This window comes from Plectrocnemia conspersa, unplaced genomic scaffold (assembly GCF_051122295.1).
Source record: "Plectrocnemia conspersa isolate PC_06_02 unplaced genomic scaffold, ASM5112229v1 ptg000008l, whole genome shotgun sequence".
In the NCBI taxonomy this organism is placed as follows: Eukaryota; Metazoa; Arthropoda; class Insecta; order Trichoptera; family Polycentropodidae; genus Plectrocnemia; species Plectrocnemia conspersa.
In genome coordinates, this window is record NW_028277172.1 from 19273568 (window position 1) to 19290937 (window position 17370).

Genomic DNA, 17370 nt, shown 5'->3' on the forward strand with positions numbered 1-17370 from the left:
TTTGCAATATCCTATAACCATGGATGCTTTAAAAATAAAATATAAACTATTATACAAGCATATGATATTCCAAGTCCTTTTTATAAATGTATGTATAATATATATGTATATATACATATAAATATATATACATTTATTTAAAGATTATCGCAACATTCATTAGCTAGCCTCGAATCACGGATTATTTTTCTCGGAATGCAGGTGTTTTTTTGTGCTAATGATTCATTGTAAAATAACTTCGTTATACATTAAAAGCAGGTATATGGTTTGTGAACCGTTAACAAAAAAATGCCCTTCACTTTCCGAGAAAAATAATTCGTAAACCGAAGTTTATTGATGCTACGGCAGCCGTTTAAAAAATCAATACAAAAAGCGGCCAAAACTTAAACCTTATTTTGCACAATTTTTGAAGATATACTGTTAATCTGTTATTTGCTTATATTAAGTTGAACATGTTACAGTGAATGTGTATTACCAGTAAACAAATATTTTCACTGCTATTTCAGTAAAATCATATTGAAATACATTTTCATTGCTAGATATATATATTTCTTTGACATGTAAAATTATATTTATACTAGTGAAAATATAACTTCACTTACTAATACACATTCAATGTAACAGTGGCAAAAAGTCTTTTTGCGTGTTAAACCTAAGCCACAGAAAAAATAATTTACCAAACCCACCTTGACTTAACAAAAGTTCTCAAACTTATTGTAGTTTTTAAGCTTTAATTGGTGTTTTTATACAATACAATGTCTATATACTGAAGTGTTTAATTATTAAAATTATTTTTAAACCTAATATGTATGACTTAAAAAGTAAACTAATATGTCAGTTAAACATAAAGGCACTATAAAAAAATATCGACCAGTGCTTTCAAAGCTAGAAATATGTAAAAAGTTAGGTGGTGCTCCGCCCCAAGCAAAATTTTTGTGTGGGTGGTGGCGCATAAGAGAATTTAAAATCTCATAACTTGTTTATACAATTAAATTAGCAAGCCTTACAATATTCTACTATATTTTTGTACATTTTATTATATATTAATAAAATACAAATGCTATATTTTTCTCTTCGAATAAAATTCTACAAATTTTCAAATAATATACAATGTCTGTATAAACATTGCTTTCCAAAATTTGAAAACCATGTGTTAGCATTAAGGAAAAATACACACTGTTCTATTAATAACAATTTATTGTTTTTTAATATTTTATTTTAGTGTAGTATAATATATGTAAATTTATTAAAATAAATTAAAAATCAAAACATTTTATTTTGGTGTCACGCCTGATTTTCAGTAAAATCTCCTAATTTAACAAATGTAATCCATTTTTTCTACAAACGCAAGAGCCAAGTTTAAATTATTTCTGAAAGGAACATTATTCGGATATTCACGCTAAATTTTTATTCAACACACATTTTGAAACATTTCAGATGTTAAAATATATATTATATTTATTTTCATAAATTATTATATTTGGGTCTTCTAATATATGTGAATGATTTCCTGTCTAGACTTAACAGAGATATAAAAGATAAGAGAGCAAAACAAAGACACACTATCTTGTTTATGTTAACGATTTAGTCGTATAACGAGCGCCGTTGGCCGCCGTTACGATTCGCTATTTGTTCGAACATGAAATTAGATCCAGATTAATACTAGCATTATGAGGAAATTCAATTCAGCCTTAATACACACACGGTTTGCAACCATCGTTGAAAGCTATAATAACGTATCCCACATTTAATACATAATAATATAGTGTATATATGGTACATAATACTAATTTTGCACTAGTGATTCGAACCGCTATATATTACTAGACATCAGATAATAGACAATTTACATCAGTAGGCTTTCACGTCATTGTGACAGATTAGGGAATAATTACATTGTAGTAGAGGTTATATTTTTTACGAATATATAATTTACTTTTGCTGTTTAAAATGATTCCAATAATCAATTAACATTTTGTAATTTAAAAGAAATTAGAGGGAACATAAATTTTACTTGAGGAAATATATAAACACCATTATTAGTATTAATAAAAGAATAAAACACATAAGCTTTTAGACTTCCACTTTAATTAGCTTAAATATCTGTTTTATATTAACTTACTTAAAAACCTATAGCAACATAAATTGATCTAAATGCATTATTTTAATTTATATTTTTTTCACTGCTAAAAATATGTATAAGTTTCAAGGAGAGTATATTAAAGTTTACTACATATTATTTTAATCGCCTTGTTAAGTTAAAAACAATTTATAAATCGATCCGTTTTAACTTAATAATCACTAATTAATTAAATTTTGTTCTTACGAACAAGCATAAAAAATGTGTGCCACTTAAAAGCAATTTTAAGAAAAATAGGATATGGACATGACGCTAAAATTTCACCTCTGGCGCAATTTATGCTGTCCTGGCAAGGTTAAAAGAATACAATTATTAATTTATTTAAATTTTCTGTGTATTAAAATAATGTATAAAAATAAGTATTTTTTTTTAATATACGAGTATAATAGTGTACATGGAAAATAATCTACGCAATAAATAAATACAGTTTTACTAATATTGACCAGTGAAATTCTAAATCTATTGTTAGATAAATTTAAGCTGGCTGAATGAGTAAAACTATATAAATACTAGTAAAAGTGAAACTTTACTAAAAAAAATGCATATTTACTATACATATATAATAATTCATTATTCAAAGATCTCATCAATTTAATTTAAAACAATTGCAATATAGTTGCAGAAATTAAAATAGCCCAGAAAAAAATATACAGTTATATTTTTTAACAACTCATAGACAATCTTTGCCTCTAATTGTTTTTATTATTTTGTGCTGAACTATTGTATAAATCGTACTTGATTTTAATATAGGTATTTTCTTGTGTTTTTAATTTTGTAATAAACGTTTATATAAAAAAAATATTAAACTTTATTATTTTCACAACAAATAATTTTTAGTAAGCGCGATTATATTATTTTTGCAAAAATTGTATTCAAATAAGGCAATGCAATAAGCTAATGGGACGTTAATTTCTGCGGTTTATACAGTAAAGTAATTAATGCGTAAATTTACGCACCGTAACGAAAAACTTGCTATATATATACAGTGTTATTTATGGATAAATAATATTTTAGTACCTGCTGAATAAATCTTTGTACACCCCCATGACCTGGGCCGGCTCGTTCGGTATTACGGAATGGTCGACAATAGGACCAAAAGGGGTTGTGTACTTCGGCGCCAAAACTCTCACCGCCATTATGTCTGATAATCTGGAAAATATATGATATTTAAAAAATAAATAAAATAATAATGCAACCCATAATTCATAGCAACAATGGAATCAGATTCGCCGATCGGATAATAAATCTGTCAGTGTCTCCGGTTCCAGTTGAAAAAAATCTGCCTTAGTGTATGTTTGGCCGATTTCCAAATGGAATAAATTTAGATTAAAAAATATACACGTTGCAAAACTTTACGTAAACCAAAAAACAATACAAAAAAGTAAATACTATGTGACGTGAAAATTTACTTCTTTCTCCTCAAACACTCGGCCAACTGCTCTGAAGCTGTCGGACAGTTTAGGCTTTGGGCTACTTGTACGGTGAACAGAATTGGATTTGATGTTAGTGACCAATCTGACAAAGCACTTCCTGACATCAGAATTGCTCTATGAAAAAGACCTGAAAATAAATAAACTACTTATTATTTTTAAAAATAATCTTAGTATACTTTACTAAAATAATAACTTACTTAACATTACATTTATTTATAATTAAGCTTTAGAAACAAATTTTATACAGATACTATTTTTCAAGTAGTAATAAATTAACATTTGATCGACCAATCAGATGTAAAATCGCTGACTGACATAAATTAGATTATCTTAGATTTTTATAATCTCACGAATAAATACTGTAATAAATAATTAAAATAAATTCAAGCTAGTTATATCCATTAATCATTTTTATTTAAAAAATTTAGTTATTTTTTCACAAATTAAAATTAGGTATTTTAGCTTACAATCAATAGATGTCAAGTAATAATCACGATATTTATCAGTGAGATAATGTAAATCTCAGAAAACATATTTTGTGATGATTGATTAAATTTAGAATTGTATAATAAACACTATTTTTGATCTCTCAGATATGATATAAATTAGTGTTAAATCTAAGCTAAATTATAACTATATATAATAAACATACCATTAGCAACTGGAGAAACCATCAAAAAATTGACGCAAGCAGCGCCAGTACCGTGACCCGCCAATGTGACCGCCCCAGGATCTCCGTTGAAGACGGCAATGTTTTCTTTGACCCAATGCAGGGCCGCAATTTGATCTAGAAGTCCAAAATTTCCAATTGTGTCTTCGGAAACGCTCGGCTTCATAAAACCTATATGGAATTAGGAAAAAAACGTATACTTCAACCGTATCGAAAGCACTTCACTTTATGATACGAGAGCTAGCTGCTATCTCGAGATCCAAAGTAAAAAGCATGAGAGTAATGTATGACACACATAAACATGGCCGAAGGGGAATGTTTTTAAAATATCACTTGAAATGTAGAACGCTTAATCTTCGTTGAGCAAATGTTCAGCGGAAAACTTAAAACCGGGAATAGGGTCGCGTTGAATGTGTACGTATGCGAATGCATATTAATATGTATGTGCCTGGAAAATTTTCTCATTTTCATGAATCAGTATTTTATGATGTGAAAATAATATTATATAGTTTTAAAAGTTAAAGCTTAAATTTGAATTATCGATTTCGTAATAAAATAGAACTCGAATATTATTTCAGCTATTGATTCCTTATTAACCAACACTTATAACTTATCGTACAAATCCTTTTTGAAGTAAAATTATACCTAACTATCTTATTATATAAATTATCGGGTTGTATTAATATTTATTAATCATATTAAAATCAAGGGTAAAAAAAATAAGTAATATATATTTAAATTGCTAGTTCAGAACTATTTTTAACTATTACCTAACTAAAGATCTAAGACTAGAAATAAAAAAAAATATGGTTATAAAGCAAGACGTATTTAGGCACTTTACAGCTTTATAATTCAAATAAAGTTTGGTCTTTTCGTAATCACTGATTCTGGAGATAAGTAAGCTGTTTTGTGTGTATGATTATATTAATGTTACTAAATTGTTGCTAGTAGAAATAAGTGTACAATTATCTTATCTACTAATTTTATAATACAAGAATGTGACTTTTTTTGTGTTTGCGAGTCGGTGTAATTATATTAGCTAAATTCGATGATTACTTTCTACAGATCACATATTTTGCAAAAAACACAATGAAGATCATGGTTTATGATACTTTTTTTTATTTTATTTTTATTATTTTGAATCTAATATTAATTTTACATGCTTGTAAGAACAATATTTTTATTATTTTTTATAACTTGAATTCTATAAGGTTTTTTAGTTTTTTCTGTAAAATTATAATTACGAAAATTTGACTATATATTATTATTTTTAAATTTTTGTAGCTAACAACGTACTTGTAAATATAAAAATTAATATTAATCTGTAACATGTATTGTTTTTAAAACTAATTATGTTATTGAAATAAAAGTTTTATATAAAAAAATACATATTAAAAAATGACTTAAAATACTTTTTATTTTAATTTTAGTTAATATCTAATATGATAGACTCGCCTATTTATTAAAAAAAAGTATAATATAATCGAAATAACAATCAGTGGCGTCATATAAAAATAAATTTTAAAATTAAATCAAAGAATCATAGACGTAATCTGTGATTACCATGATGTTACTAATAATTAGTCGTATTTATGTCCTTCAATTTTATATAAATTTTCTTGTAAAATGTTTTATTAACTTATTTAAATTTAACTTTTATTTACAATACTAGTCGTATAAATGCTATTGATATTAGATATTATTTTTTACAAATAAATATATAAATTTTAATCATTATGTGTGGTCGCCACAGTACTAACTGTACTAGTAACAATTGTATTGTGCGCCAATTTAATATTTTAAATATAATCTATATAAATTCATCAAAGAAAATTAATAATCTTAATATATTTCATTGTTAATTTTTTGACCATATTATAGCACATATTTCTTGTAGCAACATTTATACTACATCTTTTGTGTCTAAAAAGTTATATTGTCAATTAAAATATAAACTTTAATATAAACTGAAAGCATAAACTTTCAGTTTAATAAAGATATGGAACGTAAATCTCATTATGGTTAGTATAAGAGTGGTTTAGTAAGAGCCCCGTTGCACGCTAAAGTATATTATAAATGTATACTATAACACAAGATAGCTTTAATATTCGTATCGTTATATATTTAATATAAACACATCAAGATGGTTCTATATTATTTGAACATTAAACAAATATACTTATAAACACAATGCCTTCGAATTGTTTCATATATTAATGCTCAGAAAAATACACATGAGTACTATGTCAACATATTATTTTATGCTAGTTCTAAATAAAAAATCCATAATTGTTCTTTAAAATACAAATTAGCAAAATTAATAATATGCAACTCTCGACTTAGTGTAAACAGTCTGTGTTATGCTAAAGGGCAATAAAAACCTGTGTGTTTGCCTTATGTAAATGTACTGTTGCAGAAAATATGAGAGAGCAAAGTAATTCCGTCTGCCAGCCGTACAGTATCTAGAACTTTATCTTACGTGCACATTCTGCATACACGTTTGACGTGATAAAACAAACGACTCGCGCAGTCTATCTGGCAAATGGAATAGATAAAATGGCTGAAATATTTATAAAAATGGTATAAAACTCGCAAAAGCACTGTGGCTTAATAGTTTAAGGTTATTCATTATTTATTTATTTAATATATTAATAGCTTCGCTTAATAATATTCCTACTTGAGAACATAAAAGCTGATAAGTAGGTAGCACCCAAAACCAAAATTAAACCTAAGTAAAATCTTTATAAGCAGCTTGAATAAGAGCTATACAAGCCAACGCAATTCAATTGAGAGGATTTTCAGCAAGCATTGCAAGCAATTAAAATTAATAAACAATGTGTTTGTGTTTCTTAGATAAAAATACTTACCAAGTAAGCCCAATCGGAAGTTTATGGTTATCACTATAATTTTTCCATAGGCCGCTAGCACAGTTCCATCGTAAGGATTTCCAGAGTTCCATTCGTATGATTCACCGTGAATAAAAATCATTACTGGATATTTCTGGTCGTTTCTTTTTCGTAAATATCCTGAAATCATATTAAAAATACATGAATTTTATACATAAAATATATAACTATAGTTATTGAATAAGCTTTAAATTTACTAAAACCTCTAGGAGCTATTTTATAAATAATGATAAAGAAAAATCGTATATAAAGAAATTTAAAAAAAACCAGCAAGAAAGCGTTCATTTCGTGTACGTTCAATTGAGATAAAAAAAGTATTAAATAGTGTTCTAGTTCAATAGAGGTGGACGGGTATCTATTTATCTTCTATTCTATAGTTCATTGTAAAGCGATGTATATTACAAAAAAAGTCCAATATAATTTGTTTTCATTGCTATTGTGACTAAGACGAATCACATTTAAATTATTAATAGCTTTTTTAGTTTTTCGTGTAAATAAAATATACGTATAAAACCAATGAAAAATATAAGCTATACATGTATATAAGATTAGCTTTAAAAAGTATTAAGACAGACATTTCTAACTTAATGTACATATTATTAAAGTCAATTTTAAAGTTGATACACTAGCTTAAATATGACCCATAATAATATTTAAAAAGTAAACTAACTAGCATAAAATTATGTTTCGGTTTGTAACATAACACATATGAAGCATTTATAATATTAAGAGCCATGTCAATAATTAAAGCGTAATTTTATTTCCTCATAATATTCAAGAACTTCGTAGTACATGGTAAAAAAATTATTGCAAATTTATTTCTTAATCCTTTTAGAAATATAGATTTTTTACATTGTGGTTACAGTATGCCAGTAATACATGAGTTTGTTTTAAATATGTCTAATGCCTTATATAATAGAAACTTATGTTGTAAAAGATATTTAACCTTTATACAAAATAAGATTTAAAAAGTAACTTAAAGATAAAATAATCATTTAAACACACAAATTTAATGTATTTGCATGTAGGTAAATAAACGAGTTAAAGCAGGTTAGCTCCACTCATAAATCATAAACTTATGTGAAAATGAGGTTAAAACCTAAATTTATAATATAATTTTAAACTTTCAGACTAAATCTTAATATTACTTCATTTTTATTTTTTATATATATATATTTTATTAAAATATATGCTATAAAGGTATTTTATATAAAAACGACCCTCATATGTAGTTTAGATTACTCATGAAACTCAACCTCATATGTAAATTCGTTTACTTACAAAACCCTACTATTTATTTAAATTACGATTTTTTCAGACCTTTACTATTTATTTTACCAACGTTATTTATAAAACCTAAACTAGTACATATATAAGTTATATAACAAGTGATATGTGGTTTAAAAAGTTTTTTTGTACAATGAGGTTAAGTTTATAAAGTTTGTTAGGCCTTACTTCATTGTATAACTTTACTCTATCGCAGGTTAGTTTATCTAAACTTAATTTTTTTAAAGTATATGTCAAAAAAATATATTGCTAGCCTTAAATGTAGTTATTTTTTAAACCTACTTTTATAAGAAGGTAAAGTTATTTATAAAACCTTACTCTATATTCAGTCACTCTTAAAACCTTACTCTATAAATATATATGTTAGTTTACTCTGTAAAGCTAATCTCATTATAGGATTGATAATATAAATTTTAATTTATTTTGAAAAATATTCATTTCAAAGACATGTGCTATATACATAAGATCTTTATCTCAAAGATTTGAATCCTTATTTATACAAAGGTCATGTTATTTTTAACCAAATTCGAAAAGAATATAACCCAATACATACATTATTTTACCTTTAAAACGTTACCTTTATACAGGGCTTTTTCAAAACAAAAAGGTTTCGAAAACCACTTGTCAAGCGTTTTACTAAAAAAAAATATATTAAAATATCATTATTATTAAATTTGAAGCAGGTTTTCCTATGCCACGAAGCGCATGAAGAATAAAAGTATGGGAGAAATATTTATTTAAAAAATTATTGCTATGAGAGTATTGATCAAAGTGTATTCAAACCGAATTTTGGTCAATAGGAGGGCGCAAAAACAATTGTCACTTCTCAGAAGTCAAAAATTCACGTCAAAAGCAATAAAATCGTGTCGGCGCCGTCGCAGTGGGAACGCTCGGCAACGAGCGTTCCCACTGCGACGGCGACGGCACGATTTTATTGCTTTTGACGTGGATTTTTGACTTCTGAGAAGGGATAATTGATTTTTACGCTCTCCTATTGGTCAAAATTTGGTTTATATGTTCTTCATTTGATTTATACTCATTTAAAATCGTAATATTGTAAAAAAAAATTTTCATTTTTAAATTTAAGCTAAACTTTTACACTTGAAAATAAATAAAATAAAAATAATAACGTCATATTTACGTAAAAATAAAAAAATAAAAAATTACGTAGATTGTCAATATTTTTTAAACATTAAAAATACTGTAAAAAAAATTGCCGCGTTACATCACAAAAAAGCCCTGCATATATATAATATAATACATGTTTTATTACCCAACTTTATATTAAATACTTTTTAAAACTAACATACAATGTAGGTTAAGTAAATTTAAAGACTTAACCTTATTTTTTTGTTTATTAGCGCAGTTTATAGTGAGTCTTAAAAAAATATCACCCAATTAAATTATATACTTTAAGAGTTTTACTCATTTGTAATAAATTATAATTACTTCTGCGTTCTAAGCACAAAAAGGAACGTATATGTGTTTTGGAGATGTAGAAAAATTATCTCAAAATTGTACGATTTGCGATCAATAAGTTTTAAAATTATTTAGAGAGAAAAAGTGTCAATGAAAACAGTTATTATTATAATGAAACTACACAGAAAAAAAAGCACACGTGATAAAATTACACAGTGAAAATTACATTACGAAGAATTCAAACACGCAATAAATTTTAAAATATAGTAATTTTAAATTCTCCAATAACATGTTTAACCCTTTGGGTGTGTATAAATAGTAACGAAAGCAAAACGAAAAATATACATGTTTGATAAACATATTGTATTGTCGAAAAAAAGCTATTTTAACAATTTTTTATTTAATGTTTTATAAAATAAAAAATTGTAGCAATATTTTTATTTATTTTAATAAAAATATTTTATTTGAAACTCGCTTTATTTTTATTTATTTAAATCATTTTTTATTTCCAGCAAAATATATTTATAAAAATTAAATACTGCAGTATAAAATTTATAATGTATGTATTTTTTATTTGTGTAATTCTATTCATGTGCAATATTTTCGTTGTGTAATTTTTTTCTGTACTTTTTGCATTTGATAAACAGACGCTTTTCGCTCGGTAAATAAATACTTTCACTTGTACAAAATAAAATAAATTACAGTTAAATAAAAAAATATACCAAACTCAAATAAATATTACCATAAATATTATTAAAGTTTTTGGATTTGATCTGTGTAACTTGTGAACTCGTAAATTTCTAAACACTATTCATAAACGCACAACCGTCTGATAAACAAATATAAGCAATTGCTAAACATATTGAAATAATACAGTTATATGCGTTTGATACTCCTCGCAATCATCATTATATTATCTAAGTAAAGTATAAATTTTATTATCCAAAATTAAATTCAGTAATTAAACAGATACCACACACTCATCCAAACATTGACATGAGCCATATTATACGACCCATTAGGCAGATGCCTTTGTGCTGTTTTTCAACCCTGTTTAGCTGGTTGGTTTATTGTATTTTTATTATTGCGAAAATATTTGTTTTGCGATACGTGTTCACGGGCCTAAACAATAACAAAACACGTATGTACATATACGACGTCTTTATGTCACGCGCGCCGACGACCGTAACCTAATTTTATCGTAAACATAAATTCGTTATAACGAAAAATAAAACACGGAATCGGATATCGGCTTGGGAAGTAAAAAGAAATATAACTATCATCAAAAATATTCTTGGAGAAGGCCATAATCCGACCTGTCTTATGGAGCTACATTTATATGACAAACACCTAGATATAAAAATAATAATGATTTCACGCTTGATTCTCTTTATTTACTATTTCTAATAAATAGAAATAGCTTTTCTTTTTCGTTAATCTGGTGGTCATTTTTTAAGGATTATTTAAGTAATTAGACAGCTCTCTAATATCATTAAATGATGCTATATGCACATATTGCTTTATAAATTGTTTATATTATTGTGCTTAATGAATAATAATGTTGACCCCAAAGATTTAAAATATTTTTGGTATCGTAATGTGTCACGGAGATGTCAAATTTCACATTTTCGAACTAAAGAACAGATATGCAGTTTATTTTTCCAACTCGAAACAAAATCTCTAGCAAATCTCCGTATCGACTGAGCGATTGATTCGGCAGAAATTCGTAGGATAGTCGCGTCACGTTCCCGTCTCGAACGACTGCTCGTGACAAAAATGCGCAAAGAGTGAAGATACAAGTACCGAGGGTTGAATTAACGGCAACGGCCACCCCATCCCATACGTCTTAACCTCCCAGCCTCCTCGCCGTTAATCGGTGATTCTCAATTTTTTTAATTAAAATCTCGCCTTAACGGGTACCGTTGGATATATGACCGGAACTAAGCGACGCCGACGGGTAATTCAATTTCGGAGTCGAGTCGCTGCAAACACACGTACGAAGATTAAATTTTGAAGCTATCCAGAAACGCGTGCTCGATGGTGTTTATGCGAAGTTAATCGGCTTGAAATTAAATTGATCCTGATAATGTTCTTAAGAAAAGATTTATGTATTTATTTTTTTATAAAAAGAGTATTAATGTTTTTTATCTACTAAAAATATTTATGAAGTTAAGAATAGGCTATAACAATTGTTAATAATATTTTTGTGGAATGCCGATTTTGCTAGGGCACGCCTAACGTGAAAAAGTCTCAGTCTGCGTTTTAAATGAAAAATAATACGATTCCCAAGTTAATGCAATTTATGTTTAATGGTCATTGTTTATTAGTTTATGTTTGTTGCAATAAAATTATAAATAAGCATGTAAATAGGTAATGATAATAATTGCAGCCGGTCAAAAGAGCGTGCGTCAAATGAGCGCCGTCATATGAGCGCTGCGTCATAAGAGCGTTTACCAAAGTAGCGCTGTAACAAAATAGCGTGCGTCAAATGCGCAGACAGTAGAGTCTCCAATTCGAGTAATCGAATACTCGATACTCGAGTATACTTGTCTATTTTTCAAGTACTTGATAATCGAGTATTTTGAAAATTACTCGATTAATACTCGAAATTAAAAAATTTTGAAATATTTCAGAAACATAAATAACTTTAACTCGGTCTGGTAAAGGTTAACGTCTTGCTTTTATTTGGCGTTTATGCCTGAAGTCCCGAGTTAGAGCGGTTACTATCAGGTATAATTTTTTCATAGTTCCATAGTTGCATAGTTCCGGTCGTCGGCTATGTTAGTGGGTACGACGGAGAAATTTCTTTTGTGTTTTCTGTTCGACAGTCCCGACTTATCTAATTTATGGCAATGAACAATATGAAATATCAACAAAAATTTTTTTTAGGTTTTATGACTATGCAGTTGTAGCGTAAAGTGTTGTAAATTGTTAATACTGATCCCTCAGCTTAAAATATAAATCAAAATAATTGTGTGTTTCAAAGGCATTTAAAGTAAAGTCAGTTCTTTGCGAACCGTTTAGCTCTAGAGTAAAAGGGATTCACCCAAATACATCTTCGAAGGATTTAGATTTAAATTCTTCGCATTATTCAGAAGGAGTAGAATATTGTGTATTGTTAATAAAAAAAATCTATTCAAGAAGAATTACAAAATGCTATTTTGTCAATAGTCGAAGGAAAAAAGAGAAAAGCAGAGAAGGGAATAAAAGAAGAGAACATAAAAAGAGAGTTCAAAAAATTTTATATCTATTAAAAGCGAACAGATATAAATTAGAAGCCTTATCCAACGCGTTAATGACAATAAGACCAACATCAACAGCAACGGAAAGGGTTTTATCCATAACGGGAATAATAAAACCAAAGGTTAGCAGTAATATTAAATTCGAGACACTTTTTGCATTATTGTTTTTAAAAAGTATGTTCGTGAAGTTAAAATAATTGTAAAAATTAACATACTAAGTATTTTATTTATTTATTTATATGTACACGAATTTGAATAATAGCTATTTTGGTACATTTGGTAAATACTCGAAAGTACTCGAGTACTCGAGTATTTTAAAATTTTAATATTCGATACTCGAGTAGTTGATGGTTCGAGTAATTGGAGTCTCTAGCAGACAGTTATATGAGCGTTTGATAAAAGATATCATGTCATAAAAGCGCAAAAATACTTGGAGAAAATCAAGTAATGAATATTTTAGGATTTGTGAGAAATTTACAAAGAATAAAAATTCACGAGATATAGGCGGTAAAATTAGTATTTTATGTGCCAGAGCGTAATGACGATTAATATGATTAGCCAATGAAAACATTATTATTTATTAATTATTACGTACATACGATAGTATGGCTCCCCATCCTCATAGGTACGATATACATATATTTTGTACTAAAATGAAACACTTATTTTGAATTTATCATTAGATTTGTTCTGTAATGTTTCATTTAATTGACAAATAATTATCGACTCGACTTGCAATGAATGCGTACAGTTATAGTGCAGGTATATAACTCGTCAGACGTTTATTTTAGACAATTAGTCTTTATCGCGAATGTCGATTGAGTACGAATATTATATAATATATCTTTGTTAGTTAAACGATTAATGTTTTAATCGTTTAATTTGTAAGAAAATTCATATACATACATATTATTAAACCCACACATAAGATATATGTGTTACCATATATATGGCCAGAAATGAGCCAAGACGTGTAAACGTGTGTAAACGCTTACATAAATGAGACTTTTGTTAGGTTTATTTCAAGTAACTAATTCTTAAGTTCACAAAATGATTAAAATTTTATAGTGACTTTGTTAAGAAATGAATAATGAGCTATTTTTTAAATCATTTTAAATTACTCCTAACATAAAAAGCTTTTAAAAAATTGTTAAAATTGCAAAAAAAAGTGACGTCACCAAATTTATTATACACGCTAATGATTATTTTAGGATCTGTATAAGACAAATACAAAGAGTCTGGTTTTGCTCCGAATCATCAGCATAAAAAGGTCTGGGATTAAAAGGCTCGTTATACTTTTAACAAATAGTCAATAGTATATAAGTCAGAATACTGTTGTCAAGAATTTTTAATCAAAACCTAATCTCAGAACTACCACTGCTTTTGATTTGAAATAAAAACATATTAAAACCACAATATTAGTCACAGGACAATCGGTATTTTAAAGATTTATTAATAAATATGTTACAATAAGAGTATAGGTTTACTAAATATAATTTAAGAATAAATACAATAAATTTATTGTGTGGCATGTGTCACGAAACGACAACAAGTTTGCGGAAAAGATTTAAGTTCCACAGAACATCGCGTGGCATTAACTAGAATAGAGGGATGCTAGATATATAGTCTTGTATCGGCCCTCCATTGCAAATTATGATGTTTTGTTATTATATATAACGTATTTTTATAATTGTGAAAATATTAATTATTAATTATTTTATATCAATAAAAAAACAATTGCTGAAACACTTGCATTTTGAAGCTGCGCGTTTGTGTGTGTGCAATGTAAATTTACAAAGTTAAATATTTCATACGTGTTTATCTAAAATTTTGAACTATTGCCAGTAAATAGGGTATAAGATGTTGCTACGTCGTATATTACAAGCAGCCATTCGAATTTATGAAATGCGTCGCAGCAAAAGTTCCTCTCTAAAGCAAAAGGGCGTCGGTGCTTTAAAACGCTTCATAAGGTTTTAGAGCACGTCGCTCGGAGTGATTTCCCTACTCTTATTTGTCTCATAAATAACGAATAGGACCTATTTCTTTTTTCCCGTCTTCAACGAGCTAACGCAACAATTCTCCTTGGGTCTCAGAGCTTTCTTGTAAATTAATACTTGAATTGTGTCGCAAGTCCCAATTTGATCGATTTCTTAGGCATCCTTTGCATTGTATTATATTATAAAAAAAAACATAACCACAAAACTGGAGGTCTACATACGCGTCAATGACTTGATTTACTGCAAGGTCATGCAGAAATCTTAAAATATATTTTGTATCTATTTATATATAATATATATGTTATATATTATTATGTACAAAAGAATCTCTCATTCCTCACACATTTTTTTTAATCAATAGCAATAATAGGAACATAAAAAAGAAGTAATCTTAAATACTATTAAATTATATAATATTATTTAAAAAATACAATTTAAAAGATATGTATAATATGCTACCACTGAATGAGCCTAGGTGTCGTGGCGCAGGCTCTCTGCAATTGCATAGATATAATCTCTGCGTGCTTCGGCGTAGACCATATATATAATTGTATCAATTTTAGAGAAGAGGAGGGAAGGGTGGGGATACTGACATAGGGCAGAGCCGCGGCAGAACGACCTCTAAAGAGGCTTTGTGACGCTATATGCTAGATTCTTATATATGCTTTTGGGGGCATAACTGACCAAAAACGATCAGAACCGACTGCTCGTCCTGGCTTGTCTATTTTGGCGCTAGAGTTGAGAATAAAATTCAGTCATTTTAATAATTAAATTGACTGATCAACTCGACTCAATCTGATACCTACTAATGTACTTAGTGGGGGCACGGCGGGCTAGCACGACCGTGTATCTAACGCAGTACCAAAACCGTACTAGACGTATTTACCTTCAATAATTGCTAATATTACTTTTTCGAACACGATTATGACCTATATTACAAAAAGTTTGCCTTTGCTATAAAAATTAGCCAATACGATTTATAACAAAACAATGCGGTAATTAACTGTTAGTATCTAATTAAAAACACTTCAAATCTACCTAATACACCCATACCTCGCTTTACGGCCTAGATACGTTCCACAAAACTTGGCCGCAAAGCGAAAAACCGTATAATGAATCAATTATTCTAATACAAATTCATACAAATTCAATGGGATCGGTTCCAAATTTGTTAAATATGTAACATGGTTTATCATTTAAAATGAATTTTATCTTTTTATTTCATTTAAATCAAAAATACATACATAACAAGTACATACATTTGTACATAAAATAATAACAGACTCCAAAATCAACAATAATCCATAAACAAAAATAAAACAACTTCATGTTACATAAAATATGTGTATGAATACATACATAATTTTTTTTAAAATGGCTTTAATCCGAAGACGATGAAGAAATAGTAACCTGCAGATCACTGTCGTTCTCATTTTTCGCTGGTAAGGATGGGCCTGGCTTAAAAAAATTGTCCAACGTTGTTTGTCTTGCCTTTTTGTCTCTTTCGTTCTTCAATGATTAATAACAGCTAATGGCTGAGTTAATTCCTCGAGAAACTTTAGCGCTACGTTCGACGTCAGGATTGTTTTCAAGGAAGATGTTTATTCCATGTTCGAAATAGGAAAAAGCTTTTGACAATTTTTTTGATGTTAGCTGTTTAGGTACAACAGGCTCTGTCTCTTCATCAAATGCCGGTTCTGCTTACAACTGAATGAGTTCCTTATATAAAAGGGGTTCCCTATCAGATTCAAGTAAATCAAGCACATCAGGTTCGTTTAAACCTTCAAAGTCGAGATCATGTGCTAGATCCAAAATGTTTTGCCTAATTTCAGGAAGGCAATTAACTTCTGCATCAGTACTTTTTACACATTCTGGCCATATTTTTTTCCAAACATGGTTCATTGTTGTTAATTTTAATTCCTTCCATGATTCACTGATGCTGTCAACAGCATCCTTGATGTTATAGTTTTTCCAAAATGTTTTAATTGAAGATTTACCATCGGTTTCCCTTATAAGTTGTCGGAAAGTTTGTCGTAGGTAATATGCCTTAAAAGTGGCTATTGCACCCTGATCCATTGGTTGGATCAGAGCTGTTGTATTTTTCGGAAAGTACTCAATCATGACATCTTCAGATAGTTCGGATAAATTAGTAGGATTCCCTGGTGCATTATCCAAAATTAGCAAAGCCTTGTTGCTTAAGTTATTGTCTCGCAAATATTTTTTCACTTCTGTGCAAAAGTGATTTTTGAACCAATCCTCTAAAGTAGCTTTAGTCA

General features: G+C 28.2%; 1 protein-coding gene across 7 annotated transcripts in view; it reads right to left on the minus strand.

The window, feature by feature from the left end:
• LOC148233279 (neuroligin-4, Y-linked-like) overlaps positions 1 to 17370 on the minus strand; it is a 97149-nt gene that overhangs the window by 16796 nt on the left and 62983 nt on the right. For all 7 annotated transcript variants that reach the window (XM_088189693.1, XM_088189696.1, XM_088189697.1 and 4 more), the window contains exons 4-7: positions 7111 to 7269; positions 4226 to 4414; positions 3550 to 3700; positions 3158 to 3289 (exon numbers count right to left, since the gene is read on the minus strand). In XM_088189693.1, coding sequence (XP_088045819.1) covers positions 3158 to 3289; positions 3550 to 3700; positions 4226 to 4414; positions 7111 to 7269 — 631 coding nt within the window. The remainder of the gene's footprint in view (positions 1 to 3157; positions 3290 to 3549; positions 3701 to 4225; positions 4415 to 7110; positions 7270 to 17370) is intronic.